The 23,462-nt window shown below is 39.9% G+C and overlaps 2 protein-coding genes and 1 non-coding gene across 3 annotated transcripts in view; 1 reads left to right on the top strand and 2 right to left on the bottom strand.

The window, feature by feature from the left end:
• LOC124283964 overlaps positions 1-16,192 on the bottom strand; it is a 71,468-nt gene extending 55,276 nt beyond the window's left edge. The window contains 1 exon segment of the mRNA XM_046720014.1: positions 16,066-16,192. The gene's annotated coding sequence lies outside the window, so the exon portion shown is untranslated.
• A 122-nt stretch (positions 16,193-16,314) lies between these two features.
• Positions 16,315-16,386, top strand: Trnaq-uug. The gene has a single exon. It is a non-coding gene; the product is annotated as a tRNA-Gln (tRNA).
• A 3,048-nt stretch (positions 16,387-19,434) lies between these two features.
• Positions 19,435-22,904, bottom strand: LOC124283963 (60S ribosomal protein L15-like). Its single transcript, XM_046720013.1, has 4 exons — positions 22,799-22,904; positions 21,785-21,973; positions 20,932-21,068; positions 19,435-19,799 (listed from the first exon to the last, which is right to left on the bottom strand). The coding sequence occupies exons 2-4, from the start codon at positions 21,954-21,956 to the stop codon at positions 19,584-19,586; spliced, it is 525 nt and encodes a 174-aa protein (XP_046575969.1). The 5' UTR covers positions 21,957-21,973; positions 22,799-22,904; the 3' UTR covers positions 19,435-19,583.
• Positions 22,905-23,462: the final 558 nt, after the last annotated feature.

Genomic DNA, 23,462 nt, shown 5'->3' with positions numbered 1-23,462 from the left:
ACTCCACAATGGACTCAGTTTATCAAACGTCTCTAGGCGATGGATGTTCTTGAAGGCTGGAGGTTGTAAGGCGTGGACTGAGTGCCCTTTATTTAGTTTGTCCTGTGAGAATTTGAAATAACTGCAAACCTGATGGATGTATTCTACTGACAGTGATATCTGGGCAGACAACCAATCTTACAAGTCTCAATTTCCGTCAGATTTTGAAACTAAGCATGAGTGAGTGAGTTTAGTTTTAAGCCACACTCAGCAATATTCCAGTGATATGGTGCCTGTCTGTAAATAATCGAGTCTGGACCAGACAATCCAGGGATCAACAGCATGAACATCGATATATGCAATTGGGATACGATGACGTGTCAACCAAGTCAGTGAGCCTGACCACCCGATCCTGTTGGTCCCCCCTTACGACAAGCATGGGTTACTGAAGTTCAATTCTGACCCGTATCTTCACGGGTAAAACTTGTTTGAGTGGCATTTAGAAGTTGGTGTGATGAACAACGAGGAGAGTTCTATGGATATACAACTTCTTTAATATAATATGAGCGACGTTTCGGTGTAGCTACTAACACCGTTATCAAGCAAATGATATACAACTTCTTTAATATAATATGAGCGACGTTTCGGTGTAGCTACTAACACCGTTATCAAGCAAATGATGATACAACTTCTTTAATATAATATGAGCGACGTTTCAGTGTAGCTACTAACACCATTATCAAGCAAATGATGATCATTTGCTTGATAACGGTGTTAGTAGCTACACCGAAACATCGCTCATATTATATGAAAGAAGTTGTATGTCCGTAGAACTGTCCTCGTTGTTCTTCACGGGTAAACTAAGCATGATAGTCAATAGGTTTATTATTCTATTTGTCAATAATCAATCTCTATGATCCTTCGATAGCCAGCACTACAAATTACACTCAGGCCCAAAGCCAACTTCCACTTGGCAAAGGGTATAGGCTATACATAATCTCAGGGTTTCATGGAGCAGGTCGGTTTTAAAAACAGCATGAGAAGAACGATCACTACAGCAGCTGAGATGACTGTGAACTTCAAAGCATTTTAGTAGAGACTCTAAAAATGGAAACATATTTCCAATACTAACGTTAAGTGAAACAACTAACAGGATTTTATGTCAGGAAAGTTGAAGAGCTTGAGCTACGAGAGGCTTCATGGTATAAAGTATTGTGAAACATGGTAGATGAGTCGATTGTCCAGTCCTGATGAACATTATCAAATACAGTGAGTTTGTGGTATGTGGTGTCCTACAGTCAAGACACAATGTTATCTGGATGACAACTGGTGGTACTACCCGGATGACAACTGGTGGTACTACCTGGATGATCTGGATGACAACTGGTGGTACTACCCGGATGACAACTGGTGGTACTACCTGGATGATCTGGATGACAACTGGTGGTACTACCCGGATGACAACTGGTGGTACTATCTGGATGATCTGGATGACAACTGGTGGTACTACCCGGATGACAACTGGTGGTACTATCTGGATGATCTGGACAACTGGTGGTACTACCTGATGACAACTGGTGGTACTACCTGGATGATCTGGATGACAACTGGTGGTACTACCCGGATGACAACTGGTGGTACTACCTGGATGATCTGGATGACAACTGGTGGTACTACCCGGATGACAACTGGTGGTACTACCCGGATGACAACTGGTGGTACTATCTGGATGATCTGGATGACAACTGGTGGTACTACCCGGATGACAACTGGTGGTACTACCCGGATGACAACTGGTAGTACTATCTGGATGAGAACTTGTGGTACTATCTGGATGACAACTGGTGGTACTATCTGGATGAGAACTTGTGGTACTATCTGGATGACAACTGGTGGTACTACCTGGATGACAACTGGTGGTACTACCTGGATGAAAACTGGTGGTACTATCTGGATGACTTGGATGACAACTGGTGGTACTACCCGGATGACAACTGGTAGTACTATCTGGATGAGAACTTGTGGTACTATCTGGATGACAACTGGTGGTACTATCTGGATGACAACTGGTGGTACTACCTGGATGAAAACTGGTGGTACTATCTGGATGACAACTGGTGGTACTACCTGGATGACAACTGGTGGTACTATCTGAATGAGAACTTGTGGTACTATCTGGATGACAACTGGGGATACTATCTAACAGACTAACGGACAAGCACCATGATTTGCCTTTTGAAGTATATTCCAGTATTCATGTCCTATGGCAGTTAGTGAGTGAGGGACATTAAACATTGAACAGCAGACCCATAACATAGGGCGATAAATCTGACCTAGCATATTGTAGATTGCAGGGAATCAAACCTGGATTTTGACACACACTATATCCACTGAGCCAGTGTACTGCTCTTAACAAGTGCAGAACATTGACCACTGTCATGTAAGACTATCAGCATCATGAAATTATATTTCAGTGTTGCTGAAAAATGTGGACAACTGGAAATACATTGCTGAAGATAGTCCTGTCTGTTCCATCTATATGAACAGCTGAGTCAGCATGGTGGTGTGTGATTCAATCAGCTTGTTTGCTCGTCATACAAGTTCAACAGTGAGACCATGATTTTGGTTAGTTTGTTCGTTCGTTGTTTTATGCTGCAAAATTCCAGCTATATGGCGGTGGTTTGTAAATAATAGAGTCTGGACCAGACAATCCAGTGACCAACAGCATGAGCATCAGTCTAGGCAAATGGGGTACGATGACATGTGTCAACCAAGTCAGCAAGCCTGACCACCCGATCCCATGAGTCGTACAACCTCGCTTGAAGAGTGAGAAGAATTAGGCCTAATATTACATCTAACAAACACATTAAATGGTTTCAGCTAGACTAACAACTAGACTCTGAAATGAACATATTTTACAGAAAATAAAATTCATAGTAAAAAAAATAAAACATAATGAAAAGGAGCCCTGAGACTTTCTTCATTTATCTAGACTTGCCACATATTCTAGACTTGTGTGGGCTTTCTTGAATATATTTGCTTCAGGGTCCGCATGACAGACTAGGTTTGAGCCAACATGTGGAGGTGAGGCTACACTGGCATATGTTGGAGACAGAACACCTGGGTGAAGAGATACCTGTATATCCTCAACACCATGTTCACTCAGACGGCAACATCCATCGGGTTCACATTCTCAAGCATTCATGCTATCTGATTCAATTTAATATATATTTCATGATACATTGTCAGTCATCAGGAAAGCATTATGTATGTCAGGTATGTAGAGAGTATATAAGCTAAATATCAGATAAGGCCAGACCAATATTATTTCTTGTTTTACGGATCCGCCGGTCATTTTTTTCAAGAATAATTAAAAAAATAAAAATCAATTTTCCACGCTCAAAAAATAAAATCCTAATGTTAATGTGATATAAGGGAAATACTCTTGAAATCAGTGTGAAGGCTTAACTCACTCAACTTACGTTTAGTTCATATAAACAAACCAAAAGAGTTAACATGGAAACTCAGTTGGGACTTTGCTTTGACTGGTGATTTTTAAACAAAAATTCCCTCCTGCCTTTAGGTTTTCCGAGGACTAAAATCCGTAATACAAGAAATAAAATTGGTCTGGCCTAAGCATTTTATCCTTTGTGATCCTACTAGCTCACATATCCAAATTTTTAGAGAATTAACAAAGCTGTTCCAGAAATAATTCCAAGTATTATTTTACATTTATTCATATTGTCAGTAACTTAGTTGCGTTGAACACCATTTTGAACTGTATCCCAGCAATATCCCAGATCGTCAGGCCTGTGTTAAAGTAAAGGTTTAAGTGACGCAGGTCTCATATGTTTCTGGCTTAAGTGAAACTCGACAGCACAGGTATGGTGCTGACGAACCTAGCAACATAATCAGGGGAACTGGTTCAACCCGACAAATCTCAGATACCTGACTTGTCCAAAGGCCACTCTGCTCCTACAGGGAAAGAAACCTTTCAAAATTTCCCACTTGACCACAGGAGTGACCAGTGAGTGGACAACAATTAGTGGTCCTGTCAGTACTTCACTGGTCCAAAATAACATTCATAGATTTACTTAACTATCAATACAAAATTCACTGGCCACCAGGACCACTGAAAATTATCATTTAGTAGTCCCAATGAATTCTTAGTAGCCTGAGACCATAGGACCAGCTTAAATTTCGCATACTGCTCCTATATATCATAGCAACTTCTGGTGTCGAAGACAAGACGGCGAACCAAGATCCAGTTCTTACAAAAGGTTACAAAATAATTAAAAGATTTAAAGACAAAATAAACTTTTCATACATCAAATTAAATACACCATTCTGAAAATAACATATTCTGGTTGATTTAGAATACTAGTTCAGAATACATCAGAAATGTTTTTCTTAAACAATTATACAAGTGTATTCATCCATATAAATGTACACTTAAAGCTAACACATATTTACATTATCTGATCATTTCATTACCACACACAATGTATGCATTATCTTCATATTAAAAGAAAAAATATTTCCTCAAAGACCGTGAAAACCCCAGTTGAATCCCATAAAGATATGGAGTCATAAAGATATGATCAACTTACAACTAGGAAATGTCCACTGACAATCACACAGTAACACGATAGGGCAACCCTCTCAACTCGTCACCACAATCGCAGTCTGACTTCACCACTTCCTACACCGAGTAAACTGAATACACACGTCAACACAACTTCCTATTTATGCCTCAACTAAATCCGGGTACCTGCAGGATGTTGACCAAAAAATGGCTATCACTGGGACAACTTAACCGACATGAAAGGTTAGTTTGAAGAAGTTGAAATACAGAGTCACGGTGTCTCCACAACACAGGTATCTCTGACATGTTGTGCTTATAACAAGAACACTGCTGAAATGTGTCACAAAGTATGTAAATTTTACTTGGATTAAAATTGCTAAAATTAGCTACAACATAAAATTTGTTCCTTTTAATTCTTTCAAAACTTGAAAACATTGGAGAATAATTTTTATTTTTTTTATTACCAAAACTAAAAAAGATTGTAAATGGTTTTTGAGGATAATTTTGTGGGACCAAATGTTTGTCTCTTCCGGGATTTAATTTTTCGAGGCATACTTTGTTTTCTAATAAGTCTGATTGTTCAAAAAATATTCTTGCATAAAACTTGGAAATATAGTTTTTATATTTCCACTTCTCTACTTCTTGACCTCACTTAACCAGACATATACACACATCAATAAATATACATTTTTTATGAATATGTCATGGTGTACGTGCAGCGCTGCACTTATGCACGCTATGCGCACTGCGGGAACATCCACCGATCATGTGATGTGTTAGTTTTCGGCTTACAAAGTTGCAGCGGCATTTACGTGTGGTTTACACGAGACAGACAAAATCTCAGCTTGCAGACAGGGCGAGGATGTGGGGCCCTGCTGAGACGACACAACATGACCTGAGATGTCAGTTCGACTTCCCTGCTGATTTTAATTTGTCGAACAAAAAAACCAACAGAATTTGAAAAAACGGCATAAGACCCTGATCTACTTCTGTCACAGATTGTCTCAAAAGGAGACCCTGATCTATTTCTGTCACAGATTGTCTCAAAAGGAGACCCTGATCTAATTCTGTCACAGATTGTCTCAAAAGGAGACCTTTATCTACTTCTGTCACAGATCAAAAGGAGGCCCTGATCTACTTCTGTCACAGATGGTCTCAAAAGGAGACCCTGATCTACTGTCACAGATCAAAAGGAGACCCTGATCTACTTCTGTCACAGAATGTCTCAAAAGGAGACCCTGATCTAATTCTGTCACAGATTGTCTCAAAAGGAGACCCTGATCTACTTCTGTCACAGATCAAAAGGAGGCCATGATCTACTTCTGCCACAGAGGGTCTCATAAGGGACCCTGTAAATACAATGTTTTGTATGTATATTGTATAGCCCATCTTTGTACCCCCCAGCATGGGATGTTAATCAGGCTGGCAAGCACTGGATTGTCTGGTTCAGACATAATCAGACAGCTGTCCAAGCAGGAGTACACCTGACTGTGGCATTAGCAAGAGACCACTGTACTTGTAGCGGTGCAGTCCTGACATTGTGTAGAGGGTTACTCAAGTACAATATTGATTCAGGGCAATCGTTACTAACATACTGTCATTAGTCATGCTGTCACTAGAGTAGACGCATGTGATAAAAGAAAAAATGAAGAACAAGTACTCCAACATGTTGAATACGTCCGTACATTCAAAACACTAGTGAGTGAGCGAGTGAGGGTTACGCCGCTTTTAGCAATATTCCAGCAATATCACGGCGGGGACACCAGAAATGGGCTTCACACATTGGGGGAATCGAACCCGGGTCTTGACAAACGCATTAACCACTAGGCTACCCCCACCACCCCTATATAAATAGTAATTACTATCATACAGTGGATAGTGTTCTTGGCAGGATAGAGCCAACGGATATTTTACCACCCTATTAGGAATATAGTGCCACAACTCACTCAAATATGTAAGTTAAGAACTGTGTATGAATACAAAACCTAAGTCAACCACACCAGTAGGAATATTGTGCCACAACTCACTCAAATATGTAAGTTAAGAAACTGTGTATGAATACAAAACCCAAGTCAACCACACCCAGTAGGAATATAGTGCCACAACTCACTCAAATATGTAAGTTAAGAAACTGTGTATGAATACAAGACCTAAGTCAACCACCCCATTAGGAATATAGTGCCACAACTCACTCAAATATGTAAGTTAAGAAACTGTGTATGAATACAAAACCTAAGTCAACCACCCAAATTGGGAATATAGTGCCACAACTCACTCAAATATGTAAGTTAAGAAACTGTGTATGAATACAAAACCTAAGTCAACCACCCCAGTAGGAATATAGTGCCACAACTCACTCAAATATGTAAGTAAGAAACTGTGTATGAATACAAAACCTAAGTCAACCACCCCATTAGGAATATAGTGCCACAACTCACTCAAATATGTAAGTTAAGAACTGTGTATGAATACAAAACCTAAGTCAACCACCCCAGTAGGAATATAGTGCCACAACTCACTCAAATATGTAAGTAAGAAACTGTGTATTAATACAAAACCTAAGTCAACCACCCCAGTAGGAATATAGTGCCACAACTCACTCAAATATGTAAGTTAAGAACTGTGTATGAATACAAAACCTAAGTCAACCACCCCAGTAGGAATATAGTGCCACAACTCACTCAAATATGTAAGTAAGAAACTGTGTATTAATACAAAACCTAAGTCAACCACCCCATTAGGAATATAGTGCCAGATGATCTGCAGCCATGTTGTTAACATCAGCATTTACACATCTGACTTCTTTGATTGTTCTTTAAAGCTACACTCATCAATATTTCAGCTGTATGACTATAAATATTCATGCCTAGACCAGACGATACAGTGATCAACATCATGAGCATCAATCCACACAACCAGGTCAGTGAACCTTTCCCCACCCCCATTAGTCGCTTCTTGCTGAAGATCAATTCTAACCTGGATTGTCATAGGTACCCATGCATCTAAACCTTAAGGGAACATTACGCAATAGTTTTAAACACATAAGTGTTTACTAAAATAGTTCTTGCCAGGTGACTTCACATGTATGTTTAGTTACTAGTGCCACCAAGTGTATCGGATTGGTAGACTGTAGCGATACAGCAACCTCGGATACAGCATGTTATTTCTTCATTAAACATCCACCTGCAGGGTTCCTGTACCTGACAAGTCCCAGACATATATCCGGCTTATACAATACACACCTGACAGAAGGTTTTATAACGTCTGTCAGCCCGAACCAGGACTGAGGTCTTGAATAGGATCATCTGACCAGTCTGCAGCTGCCAAGGTGAAGGTCGTAACAATCAAACAGGATGACATTTGCAAATCAATACTCTCTTACCCGGACGCTTCTTGAGGTGAGGCAGGTAGGCTAAATCTGCCAGGACAGCGACACTAATCAATATATGTGGCCACCTCAATAAAAAATCAAGATTCGATTTTCTGCATGGAACAACAAGCATCCTGCAATTTGCTGAGTATGTATAAATGGCCTTGGGCAGTTCCGTTACTATGGTTATGGGTGTCATATTTTGATGAATGTTTGTTGACAGGCAGCAAGGTTAAGTCTCAAAAGCAACAGATACCTTATGATCAAATATCTAGAATACATCTCTCAAATTTTCAATTGTAGTGAATCTGGGTCAGAATGGCTACCTGATACCCAAAGCTGGTCTCCCTAAGAAAATTACATAACACAACCGGTCCGAATTAGTCATTCTTGTCTCCCCGCAGAAATTCTGGGATCCAAGTTAAGTATCTAGTACCCATGCTTGTCTATCTAGAGGAATTCTGGAGCAGAATATGACCCTTGGACAGCTATGTCACTTGTATTGAAATAGTATCGCATGTCTACATTCCCACACAAAATAACTTTATGCTATTCCTCATGACGACAAAGTCTAACCTGCCTCTAAAGTCTGAGAAAAACAAGGTGTGTGGTATACCAGTATACCCATCTTCCTGAGGCCAGGGAATTATGGGATGGCAAGGTGTCTGAGATAAACAAGGTGTGTGGTATACCAGTATACCCATCTTCCTGAGGCCAGGGAGATGGCAAGGTGTCTGAGATAAACAAGGTGTGTGGTACACCAGTATACCCATCTTCCTGAGGCCAGGGAATTATGGAGATGGCAAGGTGTCTGAGATAAACAAGGTGTGTGGTACATCAGTATACCCATCTTCCTGAGGCCAGGGTATTATGGAGATGGCAAGGTGTCTGAGATAAACAAGGTGTGTGGTATACCAGTATACCCATCTTCCTGAGGCCAGGGAATTATGGAGATGGCAAGGTGTCTGAGATAAACAAGGTGTGTGGTATACCAGTATACCCATCTTCCTGAGGCCAGGGAATTATGGAGATGGCAAGGTGTCTGAGATAAACAAGGTGTGTGGTATACCAGTATACCCATCTTCCTGAGGCCAGGGAATTATGGAGATGGCAAGGTGTCTGAGATAAACGAGGTGTGTGGTATACCAGTATACCCATCTTCCTGAGGCCAGGGAATTATGGAGATGGCAAGGTGTCTGAGATAAACAAGGTGTGTGGTACACCAGTATACCCATCTTCCTGAGGCCAGGGAATTATGGAGATGGCAAGGTGTCTGAGATAAACGAGGTGTGTGGTATACCAGTATACCCATCTTCCTGAGGCCAGGGAATTATGGAGATGGCAAGGTGTCTGAGATAAACGAGGTGTGTGATACACCAGTATACCCATCTTCCTGAGGCCAGGGAATTATGGAGATGGCAAGGTGTCTGAGATAAACAAGGTGTGTGGTATACCAGTATACCCATCTTCCTGAGGCCATGGAGATGGCAAGGTGTCTGAGATAAACGAGGTGTGTGGTATACCAGTATACCCATCTTCCTGAGGCCAGGGAATTATGGAGATGGCAAGGTGTCTGAGATAAACAAGGTGTGTGGTACACCAGTATACCCATCTTCCTGAGGCCAGGGAATTATGGAGATGGCAAGGTGTCTGAGATAAACGAGGTGTGTGGTATACCAGTATACCCATCTTCCTGAGGCCAGGGAATTATGGAGATGGCAAGGTGTCTGAGATAAACGAGGTGTGTGATACACCAGTATACCCATCTTCCTGAGGCCAGGGAATTATGGAGATGGCAAGGTGTCTGAGATAAACGAAGTGTGGTATACCAGTATACCGAATATTACCGTAGATAAGCCGAATTTGAAGACCAAAAAAAGCAGTCTGTAGAAGGGGGTCAGCTTATCTATGGGTTACACTTTCGTCAAACATTTTGAAAGAACAAATCATCTGACAGTTACTTACAGTCCAGCTTAATTTTTTTAAACTAAGTCCAAATTGTTTTCATGGAAAACATGCTGGAGGTGGTATAAAAACAACATCGTGTTGCTTTGTGTGAACAAACATACAAGAGAAGACGACTTTGTCAGTAAAGACCTAAAATTTGCAATTAAACATAACTAGACAAGATTATTTGCCTATTCAGTTCTAATTTGTTTTTGCTAGGCATATGAATAAAAAATAAATTGCTAACAGCACTCATTGGCCAAAATGGCGGACGCCACTGCAGAAGCTTTTTCTCCAGTTCAAAACTTTAGAGCAAAGTCTTCAATTTGGAAACAATTTCAATTTATCTCTTGTACAATCACATCTGAAGTCATGGCAGTGGCCAGTGGCATTGTTTCAAAAGTAAGGAAACAGTAATGTCATTACCCAACCCTAATTGTGACCATAGAGTGAGTGAGTGAGTGAGTGAGTGAGTGAGTGAGTGAGTGAGTGAGTGAGTGAGTGAGTGAGTGAGTGAGTGAGTGAGTGAGTGAGTGAGTGAGTGAGTGAGTGAGTGAGTGAGTGAGTGAGTGAGTGAGTGAGTGAGTGAGTGAGTGAGTGAGTGAGTGAGTGAGTGAGTGAGTGAGTGAGTGAGTGAGTGAGTGAGTGAGTGAGTGAGTGAGTGAGTGAGTGAGTGAGTGAGTGAGTGAGTGAGTGAGTGAGTGAGTGAGTGAGTGAGTGAGTGAGTGAGTGAGTGAGTGAGTGAGTGAGTGAGTGAGTGAGTGAGTGAGTGAGTGAGTGAGTGAGTGAGTAAATATTTAACGTCCCATCGGCAATATTTCAACCATATCTTGACGAGAAAATATTTGACATTGGAATGGAATATGTGTATATTATAAAACCCTGTCATCAAAGAACAGTAAAACAACTAGAATATCACAATTAAAATTAAAACTAGTGTGGAAAGTTAAAACTAATAGCACTATTTGGACAATACAATATAAAAACAGGCTATAGATCGCCAACAACAGAAGCTAGATCACCATACTAGGGACCATGGTGTGACCATAGAAACAGGTCTGATGTATGGGCCTGTTTTTACCTAGGTTCATGTAAAAATTAATCAGGACCACTAAATGATAAGCTTGCAGTGGTGCTGGTGGCCAGTGAATTTTGTACTGATAGTTAAGGAAATCTACGAATGTCATTTTGGACCAGTGATGTACAGACAGGACCACTAATTATTGTCCACTGACTGGTCCTGTGGTCTAGAGGGAATTTTTTAAAGGTTTCTTTCCCTGTAATTGGGATACAATAACATGCATCAACCAAGCCAGCAGGCATGAAAACCCCAATTCTGTTAGTTGCTAAAGTTTTCCATCCAAGAACTCTGTGGAGCTTACTGGGATATTTTGAAGTATGTACACACATTAAGAAACAAGCATACTGCAACACAAAACAAAACAACATACACACATCAACATAACTTAAGAACCAGCTGAATCCAAGGGCAATTTTTCAAATTCTGGTCCAAACAGGCCATCACACCCTAGCATACAGGAATGCACACGCAAAGAAGTAATATCTCAAAAGCTATGCAAATATCTCAAAAGGTATGCATGTTCAGGTGTTGATAAGGCGTCAAGCACATCAGGGTATAAATTTCATAATTACACTACTGTAATCGTAGTTATTTTTGCGGGGATTATTTTTCGTGCTTTTAGTGCAAAAAGATTGTGCGTCAATAATCACACCAAGCAAAATATTCATGACAAATACTCCAGTAGGAACAACATGCAATTTGTTTATCCTCTCAGATAACAACATCAAAACAATACATAAAGGAATAGAGGCATATACTAGTAATAGCAACCACAATCAGCAAATGTTTGTTATCAGTTTGTCAGTTAAATGATTACTCGTAATCACAAAATGAATGAAGCTCACTTACGTCAGTCACAAATCGCAGTGTTGACACAAGTATAATCCCACCTCTCTCTGATTGTTTTAGTAAACACGATTCAATTATGGCAGCTAGCTTTGATCATTGCATGTCTATCGGTTGTGAAAACTTTGTCACGGACACCATCACTCAGGTGTTTGAAATGCGCGAAAAAACAACTGCGCCAACAGGTCTTTTGTGAACTTCCCGCAAAAATTGAACCCCGTGAAAATATATACGATTACAGTATGTGCACTACAGTTTTCTGAACTGATTTGAAACTAGACATGACAAGTACTACAAATTAACTTTTATTGATCTGCCAAGACCTTGACCTTCAGAAAATACATGATGCCAAGTTGATAATGTGGCTTGCCCAAGACTTGGAAGACCAAGGAAAATGAATGACCATGATGACAGTCCCCTAATTCCAATGTTCATGGATGACAATGTTAAACCACACTGTTCTCAAGCCATCATCGCCCATTTGCATCTTAAGTATATTATCTAGATTAACGGTACCACTAGAACTTAACATGTTCTGTGATTCTTCTGATTGTATTTAATAGTTTCAATTTGCTGCAATTCTTGATAACTGTAACCCATGAAGATCTGAGTTAGAATTGATCTTTAGAAACCCATGCTTGTCGTAAGAGGCGACTAACGGGATCAGGTGGTTGGGCTCGCTGACTTGGTTGACACATGTCATCGCATCCCAATTGCGTATATCAATGATCATGCTGTTGATCACTGGATTGTCTGTTCCAGACTTGATTATTAACACACAGCCGCCATATAGCTGGAATATTACTGAGTGCTGCGTAAAACTAAACTCACTCACTTGATAACTGTAACAAGAAATGAGTAAAATAATTTCCTATGGCAAACAATGGCCTGTACAATACGTTACAATGTCAACAACAGACAACACAACATGGTAATAAATCAATCTAAATCATTCTGAACAAAACCATTGCCAGGTATATTGAAGATGGCCGCCCCCACTGAAACAGGTGATCAGCGGAGTTATTCACAACCTCAAGAGAACCTCAGCTGCAATAACGCATACAGTGTACAATAAGCAGGAAGGCACATATCTGTAAACTGATTCAGCCTGTGTTCACTATTGATTCGTCAATTCAATAGACAGTTTGCACAGGTGCTTGTTAGTAATACCTCTGGTGGGTATCATGGTAACTCTCTGTAGCTCACTGCTACCCACATCAATAAGGTTGATTTATCAGCAAGATTTGCAGCAAAATAACAAAAAATGAAATAATTATAAATCATTTATTATGCAGTTCTAATTATTAGCTGTCAGTGTCAATATTTATCTACCTGTTTAAAAATTATCAATAAATGTGCACCCATAGGAATTTTAGAATATTCACATTGCTACTGATAAGAAATAAGTGTTATACAAGCCTAAAATTGTAGTTTTTCATACATATTTGGACTAAAACATTCAGCAAATAAGCTGGACCCAAAACACAGTGCATTTATCTGTCAATATACGTGTTGTCATTGTTGTAGTAGTTTACTGTTTCAGTCTTCCAAATATACACATTTAAAACAAATAGAAAAAATCAACCATAAATATTACATTAGATTTACTTTAAAAATTTCCGCGCTACCTATTGGTTGGTAAGAGCTATGAACAGAGGTCTGCACTATCTATTGGTTGGTAAGAGCTATGAACAGAGGTCTGCACTGCCTATTGGCTGGTAAGTGCTCTGAACAGAGGTCTGCACTATCTATTGGTTGGTAAGTGCTCTGAACAGAGGTCTGCACTATCTATTGGTTGGTAAGTGCTCTGAACAGAGGTCTGTGCTACCTATTGGTTGGTAAGTGCTCTGAACAGAGGTTGGTGCTACCTATTGGTTGGTAAGTGCTCTGAACATAGGTTGGTGCTACATATTGTTTGGTATAATGGTAAGTGCTCTTAACAGAGGTCTATGCTACCTATTGGTTGGCAAGTGCTCTGAACAGAGGTATGAACCACCTATTGGTTGGTAAGTGCTCTGAACAGAGGTCTATGCTACCTATTGGTTGGTAGGTGCTCTGAGCAGAGGTCTGTTGGTTGGTAAGTGCTCTGAACAGAGGTTTGTGCTATCTATTGGTTGGTAAGTGCTCTTAACAGCGGTCTATGCTTCCTATTTGTTGGTAAGTGCTCTGAACAGAGGGGTAGCCTAGTGGTTAAAGCATTCGCCCGTCATGCCGGAGACTCTGGTTTGATTCCCCACATGGGTATAATGTATGAAACCCATTTCTGGTGTCCCCCACCGCAATATTGCTGGAATATTGCTAAAAGCAGTGCAAAGCCATACTCACTCACTCTGAACAGAGGTCTGCACATTCTATTGTCTTTATGTCCAACAATTTGTAAAAACACAGTGCCACACATCACCAGTCAGGGACCTGTACGTCAGCAAGCCTGTCCACCCAATCCCATTAGTAATCTTATCCCAATTGCGTATTTGAATTATCATGATGTCAATCACTGGAATGCCCGGTCAAGTCTTGATTATTTTCAGACCGCCGCCATATAGCTGGAATATTGCTGAGTGGGGCGTTTAACAGTACATGAACCAACTATGTAGAGTCAGTGTCACTCATCTACTACACATTAGCTCCCAATATATCGCCATACTACATCACAATACATTGAAATATATTGCAAAACATTTTCTTTGCTGATACACAGCCCTATCCATTCCATGCTTAACAATGTACTGTAATATAACCATTAATACAATGTGACATAAACCAACGGGACTCCACAAACCCAGTCTACAGCTGCAGACATTCATGCAAGCTGTATAATCTGTGTACAAGAGTAACACATGGCTCCAATGCTAATTGTCCACGGAACAGCCCTGTGAGCAATTCAAGGTATTAAATTATTTGGTTATTAAACTGTTCAGTTAATAGATCATTATACTGAAACAGTGATTACGCCTTCCCCATACACAATATCTCGACACAGAGCTGTTACAAAGTGCAACAGAGCAGGTACATGTACATATATGATTGATTGCTCAGTGTGAAATGAATAAAATGAGATGACATTGTAAATGCTAGGACATAGTTCAGCCGAAGGGGTCGTTGTCGACAGGTACTACAGATTATGTACTCCAGGTGCGTTTCTGTATACAAACATACCCTAAATGTACCCTAAACAAAGTCAAACTACAGACACGTACCCTGTACCCTAAATGACTGAGGAGTTCATATTCCACAACCCAAAACCGAAACTGTATGTAGCTGTGACCAGTCAACTGACTGCGGGTTGTATTGTGTGTCGCAAATTATATTTTAAAATATTTGTTAGTGTGTCTTATATAATGCAATCAAATGCATCTAATGAAACAGTATGACAGTTCCGATCAAGAAAATGACACAATGCAGAATGGAATCATCCTTGGGTACGTTTCTGTATTCTGATTTGGCTGGGGTATGTTTCTGTATACATGTGCTGACAACGACCCCTTCACCCATAGTTCACTCTCAACAGAGGTCATGACAACGTTTAAATAGCTAGCTATAGATCCCTTACCTGGTTAGCAATACATGGAAGCAATTTGTGCGGAAAATTAAGAAGCCTCACATTGGGTTAATTAAATGTCAGGAATGTCTGATAATCATTATATGATATACCCAGCTGTGCATTCACACATGCCATGTTATGGCAAATAATTTGTCCAACTTAAAATGAAGGTGAAAAAGTGTTTGGTTTTTCCATGTGATACTATCAACTTTCAAAAGATAAAGTTATAAATAAACTTTGCCTGGGCTGTCACATCACACAAGGACCTTATGAGTCGCATATTTACTCATAACTGATTTACACAATGCAAACCATAAATTAAAATATATTTTAAATAAAGGGGCAAAGGAATATATTTACTTCACAAAAAAATCCCCAATTTGTCTCAAACGTACTAACACGACATTTTAAAACCTGAACAGGGCCTCTTCCGTTTTCGGTTCACCGGCTTGGATTCGCTTCTTCACCGTTCGTTTTAAAAAAATGACGCCCGGTCTTCACAGCTTTCTTTACTTTCATAACTCAAGCTATATTATGAAAATCGGTAAGATAATCGTCTCCTTACCAGAGCTGTTAACATATCACCTCACTCTGGGACGAGAGTGACGATCGATTTGAAACATGTGCATCATCATGCGATGTTAGGAGGCTGTCAGTGTTACTAGCTCTGAAAATCAAGGTAATTGTTCATGTACATTGTCAAAACATATACATACCCACGGCATATGATGTCATCTTTTCGGTTGAATTCATCAACACATCATATCTTCAAAATATTAAGGACAGGCGTACTTCACAGTTTGAAAAATGTCGACATCACACCGTCACAACAGCTGTTTGGAGCCTTGAAAGTGTAAATAAATACTCAACAATTGTGACGTTTTGATTGGTTGCTAAATAAAGTAACAAGCATGGATTACCATGCAAGCTACAGGCCGTATATAATCTCCCGCCATTTCAGGAAGGGTCCCATGGTGTAATGGTTAGCACTCTGGACTTTGAATCCAGCGATCCGAGTTCAAATCTCGGTGGGACCTTATTTTGCTAACAAAAACAAGAAGTGGTTTTTTGTAACATTCATTACATTACACGTCATGTATGAAATATATTTTGAATTATTTAACTTTTAATCTGGCAAAATAAACATCTTTGCACATAATACTTAAGTTTGAAATATATTCACTATATATTCACTCATACCATTAGAATTCATTTATTCATAATCCATGGAATCCAAAACAAACTCAGGTGCCTTTCATAATCCAAGCAGGTGCCTTTATGTGAAACAATACAATTCCAACAAAACTTTTCATTTTATTATTTATATCCTTTATATTTTGTTACCCATATAATTTTATCCCTACATTACTGAAGCCTAATTTGACTGGCCACAGCTGTAGCTACAAAAATACTGTTACAAATTTATCTTTATTACACATGCACAACACTTCAAATCCGCCACTAATCCATCAGACCTCAGTTAATTATAAACCAACTTGTCACAACTTCTTCTGATTGTATTTGATAGTTTCTAACCACTGCTGCAATTCTTGATAACTGTAACCCATGAAGATCCCGGTTAGAATTGATCTTCAGTAACCCATGCTTGTCGAAAGAGGAGGCTAACGGTTTCAGGTGGTCAGGCTTGCTGACTAGATTAACACCTCATCTAATCCCAGCTGCATAGATGATGCTCATGATGTTGATCACTGGATTGTCTGGTCCCAACTCGATTATTTAAAGACTGAGGCTGTGTGCCCCAACGAACTTGTAATTCTCTGGCAAACTACTGCATCTCAGGTACTAACATTGTCGTCAAGGTGCAATAAAACACCCCTGTATTGGATGTATACTGTGTTACTATTTGTATTTAGCCAGAGGCCTATAAATGAACTTTGACCCGTGTAATTCTAACCTTGGAGTTGCGAATGCATTTGTTACCTCATAGTTGGGTTGTCGACAAAAGTGCATAATCGGAAACAATCAATAGGTAGAATTATTAACGATGATCAATATGAAAACCATTTCCTTGACCATATCTTACGTAAACTATTATGATGAAAGGCACATGAAATTTGTATATTTGTTCAGATCCTTTTTCATTTTCATGCTCAGTTACATCTACAATCTATATTGCCAATAAATTGATATTTAGTTAACAATTAAAGATATCAATGATTTCTATCTGAACTGAACTTTATTTTCACTCCGGCCGCGTTCTGCGGAATTAGAGGTACAAGTTTACATCATATTGTACAACATAAATACAGGTATGAAACATAAAGTTGTATCTATGGCCAGCTGGGAGCCCTTCCCTCAGACACCACACAGAATTGGTTCAGAACTATAACTCCTAGGCCAAATGTAGAGATAACATCATTATCAGGTAATATGATACACCAGGCCTTATCACCCATACTGCATATCCTGACCATGTTGAACATCAGTGCTTGTCACCGTCCATTAAACCATGCGGTTAATACTCATGCAGTTGGTCTATGAACATGTGGACACTGTTTCAACAGCGGGTAATCCTTGTTTGTTTTCAGCAACCTGATACATTCTGTGTCTAGTTCCACATTGACAAGAATCTCTGGAGGGTGGGAGTTGTCATACCAATTACTGGATAACGCTTTTACTGCTGCTGAGAGATCCTAAAAGATAGGGACTTTTCTAACATTTGGCCTAGGACTACTATGTTATGAAGTATTTCATGTTTACAGCAAGTGAAAGATCAGATGGACTGAGAGCAAACAGTAACCATTCCATCATTTTAAAATTGTTTGTTTTACACTTTACTCGGATATTTTCCAGTTATATATAACTGCAGCTTGTAACGAGGTATGTTCAACACCAAGGGATTGGACCCTACTTTGTGGACTCGCCTTACCACTTGCACAATACAGTCTTGGGCACCCATTCCAAGCCTAGCGGATCCCTACAGGCACATTCATAGAACCCTGGAACTCAACTGGTGGAGAGTGTATTACTGCTGATAAGACTTGGATAGCATGCAAGTCTTCATCCATTTTCTGAGCAAGTCTTGGAGCACATGCTGTAAGTAAACTGCAATGCCCAATTATCCATAATTGGTTTGTCCTGGCCAACAGGTTTCAGCATTTTAAACTCTCAGCAAAAATGGACATCTTGATAAAGAAGTCAGTGAACTTGGTATTTCAGATATATCACGGACAGCTTGGCGGAGGAGGAAAACCAGGGTTGATGCAGGCCTCAGACATTTACAACATTGATAAACCCACTGCTTAGAAAGTGAAGGAGAGTTGAAATGGGGTTTAACATCGTACCTGAGAATATTTCGATAATATGACGGCGTGCATGTGTGTGTATGTGTGGCTGCTTGTACTAACCTGACTTAAGCTGGTTTTATATTGCTAGCTCACTGAGATACCATGCCGCATGAATATCCCACTCAGACACATTATACGGACTCAGAGCCGACCAGTCCTTGCTGTACTCATAAATGCCAAGCACCAGGCAGGTACCAACAGGTACCATATTTTTACGTCTTTTGGTATGACACGGGCAGACGCTCAAACCACTACTACAGAGACTTCATCTTACGTCATCAGAAAGTATTGACACAGTTAACTGATTAGTCCTTGTGATTATCTATTGGTATTTAATTAGCGACCTATGATCACCATAGGAACAAAGATATGACACTTTGAGATGAGGTGAGGTGAAATTGGGTTTAACGTCGTGCTTGAGAATACTGCGCTCATATGACGACGTGCATGCGTGTGTACGTATGTGTGGCTGCTTGTACTAGCCCAGACTGAAGCTGGTTTTATAGTGCTAGCCCACTGAGATACCATGCCGCAGTGAAGCATGAATACCCCACTCAGACACATTATACTGACTCCGAGCCGACCAGTCCTTGTTGTACCCATTAATGCCGCGCGCCAGGCAGGGACCAACAAGTACCATATTTTAACGTCTTTTGGTATGAGATTGAGGATCGAACCCGCGACCTTCCGCTCACTGGGCGGACGCTCTAACCACTACACCACGGAGGCAGTCTATGACACGTTGAATCTTATGGATCAACTATGACAAACAAAGTATTTGGCAGAGCATTTTTTTATTGTCGACTGTAGATGACATACAAGCCGATGAAAAAATTTACGCTTTCTGCGAAGACTGAGTGAATTGTGCTTGATCATGTAAGCACGACGAGAGCCACCATTTGTCTTGGTGAACTTGTGTCCCTTTCCTAGACCACGAGTGAAGAACGCCCAGCAGAAGTGAGTCCACGCAGCTCGCGGTGCTTGTGAACAGCACGACACAGCCAGTTGCTTTCGGGATCGCGACGGATTGTTTTGTTGGCTGGGTCAACCAAGATCACCTCGAAGAACTTGTATGTGGAGTCTTCTGCCACCCAGTATGAGTTCAACACCCTGAGTCCTCCACACTTGCGACCAACACGCTCCTGAAACAAGACATGATCCAGAGTTAGGGAGGGGACATATGTCGAAAATTTATAATTTGCCGGTGCATAAGTGCACTGCTAAGCCTTGTTCAGAGAAGCATATATTGCAAATTGTTGTACTAACACATAGATGACAGGCAGTGTTTGAAAATATATGGAAGTCTCCTGTGGGATCTGAATCAAGGACAACTGTTGGATCTTGACATTTACCGTTCAGCAGCTGGAATACCACCATGTGTGGCTCTGAACTCGGACATACAAATGTAGATCACCACAATCTAATGTTGATGCTTTTCAAGTATATTTCAAGTATAACAGTGTCAAGCCAAGTAAACCACCATGGGTCAGGATGTTCATGGCGGCCTTTACAAGTAAAAATCACTACATGCCACACTCCAGCACAGCGATGACTTAGCATAACATCACTGCCACAGGCTAATTTGCACATCACGCGACTGGACTTTTTCTCTTGTAAACAAACGGGCATATTCATAAGAAGAACAGACTGGCCTTACGTAAGCTTTTCGGCGCGCTCTTCACAATGATTTACATTGTTACATAGTCTTCCACAACTAGGACAGTAAGGTTTATGACAGTACATATTTAGATATCATGCTGGCTGCATCATTTGCTCTGTCGACTTTGATGACAGCACATGGAGCCATACAACCTATGTAAACAAAGGATCGCTACGCAAATCGAAATAGTGTTACATGTTTTAGGATATTTTCTCAATTAAACTAAACCATTCTATCAAACATATTTAATTAGATGTTTAGACCCGTCAAAAATAAAAGTTAAGAAATATGTACATTATATTGAATGGAGGATGCAAGATGTGAGGAATTGTCACATCTTTCTTGCCTGTGGCAGAGGTACTATGCTGGCTTGCCGCATGGAAATCTGGGTAGGAGAGTGACTACATGCAAAGGGAGGTAAAGGAAAGTTGTCTCCCCTTGGCTGGTATCCACACCATATCAAATGGGCACTTTGGTTTCCCTTCCCACCCCCTCCCTCCCATCTAGTTTTGTTATATTACACAAAGTATAAGACATGTACACATCTTGGCCTTAACAACCCTTGTCTGTGTGTCACCTTTGGTAAGGTATTGACGTAGAAACATTTGACATACCTCAGCAACACTTCTGAGAGATCGTGCAAACTTGAGCTGGTTGACACCATGGGTGACGGGTTTGCCATAGGTACATCCCTTGGGCACTGGGCGCTTGCGGCCACCACGGCGGACTCGTACACGGTAGATAACATAGCCTGAAAACAATTAATTTGGTTGTCATTTTTTAATTGATCAATTAACCAAGCAAATGTAAAAATTTACTGATTTCATGATCCAGTCAAACTGTAATAAGTATATAACGAACAGAGAATTTTAGGGGGTTTCATTTTTTTTATACAAATACTGCCTTGGTGCAATTGATTAGCACAAACAATAAAAATGATGAAACCCAAAAAATTCTCTATGTTCATCAAATAACATTTTCTAATGTTCCAATCAAACATCTAAGTATATAAGTTATGATTTTTAGTTTTATTTCAGCCATTCTAAGTGTGTACATTACATACAGAATTCAACATAAAGAACAGCATGTTGTAACACACAAGAATTGTCTTCAACAAAAACTGCCTTGGTGTAAATGATTAGCACAAATTTGGTGCAGACAAACCAACAACAAAGTGTGCCAAAATTATCCTTTTATCTGTTAGTCAGAACTTTGATCTTGGCATTATATTCAATAGACTTTATTGAAGTATCAAACTGACATGTGGACTCATTTGAGTTGATCTTACAAGACTAATAGGAATTCTGATTTAGTGTTCGAACCTGCAGCCTAAGTTGGATTTCAGTCAGAAATTCAAACCCCAAACCATAACCATGGAAATCTAACATGCACATTGCAAAGGACAGAGAATGTCTCTGTAATTAAATAAAAAAAGACTAAAAATGATTGTGGTTGTTTATTCCTCACCTTGCTTGGCCCTGTACCCAAGCCTTCTTGCCTTGTCGGGTCTGGTGGGGCGAGGAGCACGGTGAATGGCGGAGAGCTGGCGGTACTGCCAACATCTCACACGCAGCAGGAATCTCAGCACATCACTCTGCTTCTTGCGGTACATCTCCTGCATATACTTGTAGGCCCCCATGATGGCAGATTAATGATCTGGAGGAAGGAACAATGTCATGCATATTTAATTTAAAGAAATGTCAGTTAGGAGTAAATATAATTTCCACTGGACTTAGTCCGTCATACATCACTGACAACATGTACTGTATTTAGTATGTCAGTTCTTTCCTAATTCATGTTTGAGTGCTAATGATTTTTTTTTTCTGTGACACCCTTACCCTCAGCAATATTACTGCTGTGTGATGATCACACAGCTGCCAGACAAATCAGTGACTGATATAATGAATGTCCCACGGATTGAGGTGTGATGTGTACGAATGTTGTTCAGGGAGGTTATTATCACATCTCCAGTTTTAATCATGTGCTTGTTTAAATTGTGGTTAACAAAAGGTAGGGCCCAAAACGTGAGACTTATTGATCTTATCATACATATGTGGTTCAATACTCAACATATTCAGTATATAAACGAAGGCTACGGTTATCTCATCCGAGTGGACCGGTGCCACTTTTAAAATTCATAAGTTTACTTCATGTGGCTGCCCTGATACCATAAAACCAAAACCGGACGTTGCTTGATTCATACGTTGTGGTGCTCTTTCAAATGTCGATAAATACTAAGCAAAAATTCAACACGCATTCCATAATACACAAGTTAGAAACGCCTTATACCCTATGAACATATGATGACGTTAACTCGGTCAACAAATATGACGATATTTCACAATCGGAAAGTTTTGGGATTGAAATATGAGTAAATCCATCAAGTAATGAGTCTTTGCAATCTATCCTGCTATCATGGATGTGTTTTCTTATTATTTGGAAGTGTTGATTGAATGGATTAAAATAGAGCTCATATCGTACCACGGGTACTGTGTGCTACTTCCTGTAAAAAGGATGAACGAGAGGACAACGAGATTGCGCGTGACTGACATAAATACTGCTTCCCGCTCAGCAGATATTCTTCCTAACATGCGAAAATAGAAAGTGAGAGTCGGTGTATCGGAATTGAGAAATAAACAGTTTAAACATCATGCATATAATTCATCCTCAAACATCGTATACATGTTTAAAAACACAGCCGACATATATTATATCCAAAATAACAGAAAGTGCATACCAGAGGGATCTGAGGGATCTCACTTGTGTGAAGCTATCGGGGTTATGAACGCCTACTGACATTTGACATTTTATATATTTTCAGTTGACTGATGTTTAATCTTCATTTCTGTGGCAAATAATGTGGCACATAATCACCACTCTACATTGCGTTTCACGTGGGAAATGTGTACATGCGATGATGGGGCAAGTGAATACAAATTTGGATGAGTATGATGTTGAAGCACGTGTATCATTCAAAGATATTTCAGCCGAGTTTTACCAAGTTACCACTTTATGTGTGTAACGAATTTTTTAGGATAAAATAGTTTTAAGCATACAAAAAAGAAGAATCTCGCAGGGTTTTTAGACAAATCAGGGTTGATAATCTTGTCCCGTGGCACAGCAAAGGTTTCAACCGAAGGCTTTT

Source organism: Haliotis rubra, unplaced genomic scaffold (assembly GCF_003918875.1).
Source record: "Haliotis rubra isolate DU_JTF1 unplaced genomic scaffold, ASM391887v1 Scf326, whole genome shotgun sequence".
Taxonomy (NCBI): Eukaryota; Metazoa; Mollusca; class Gastropoda; order Lepetellida; family Haliotidae; genus Haliotis; species Haliotis rubra.
Note: the sequence above shows the minus strand (reverse complement) of the source record. Positions and strands in the feature narration are given on the sequence as shown.

Coding starts and splice junctions, on each gene's coding strand:
- LOC124283963 (XM_046720013.1), bottom strand. CDS start 21,956: ATGGGGGCCTACAAGTATATGCAGGAGATGTACCGCAAGAAGCAGAGT. Junction 21,069..21,784: donor TGGGTACAGGGCCAAGCAAG/GTGAGGAATAAA, acceptor AATTGTTTTCAG/GCTATGTTATCTACCGTGTA. Junction 19,800..20,931: donor CTCTCAGAAGTGTTGCTGAG/GTATGTCAAATG, acceptor GTCTTGTTTCAG/GAGCGTGTTGGTCGCAAGTG.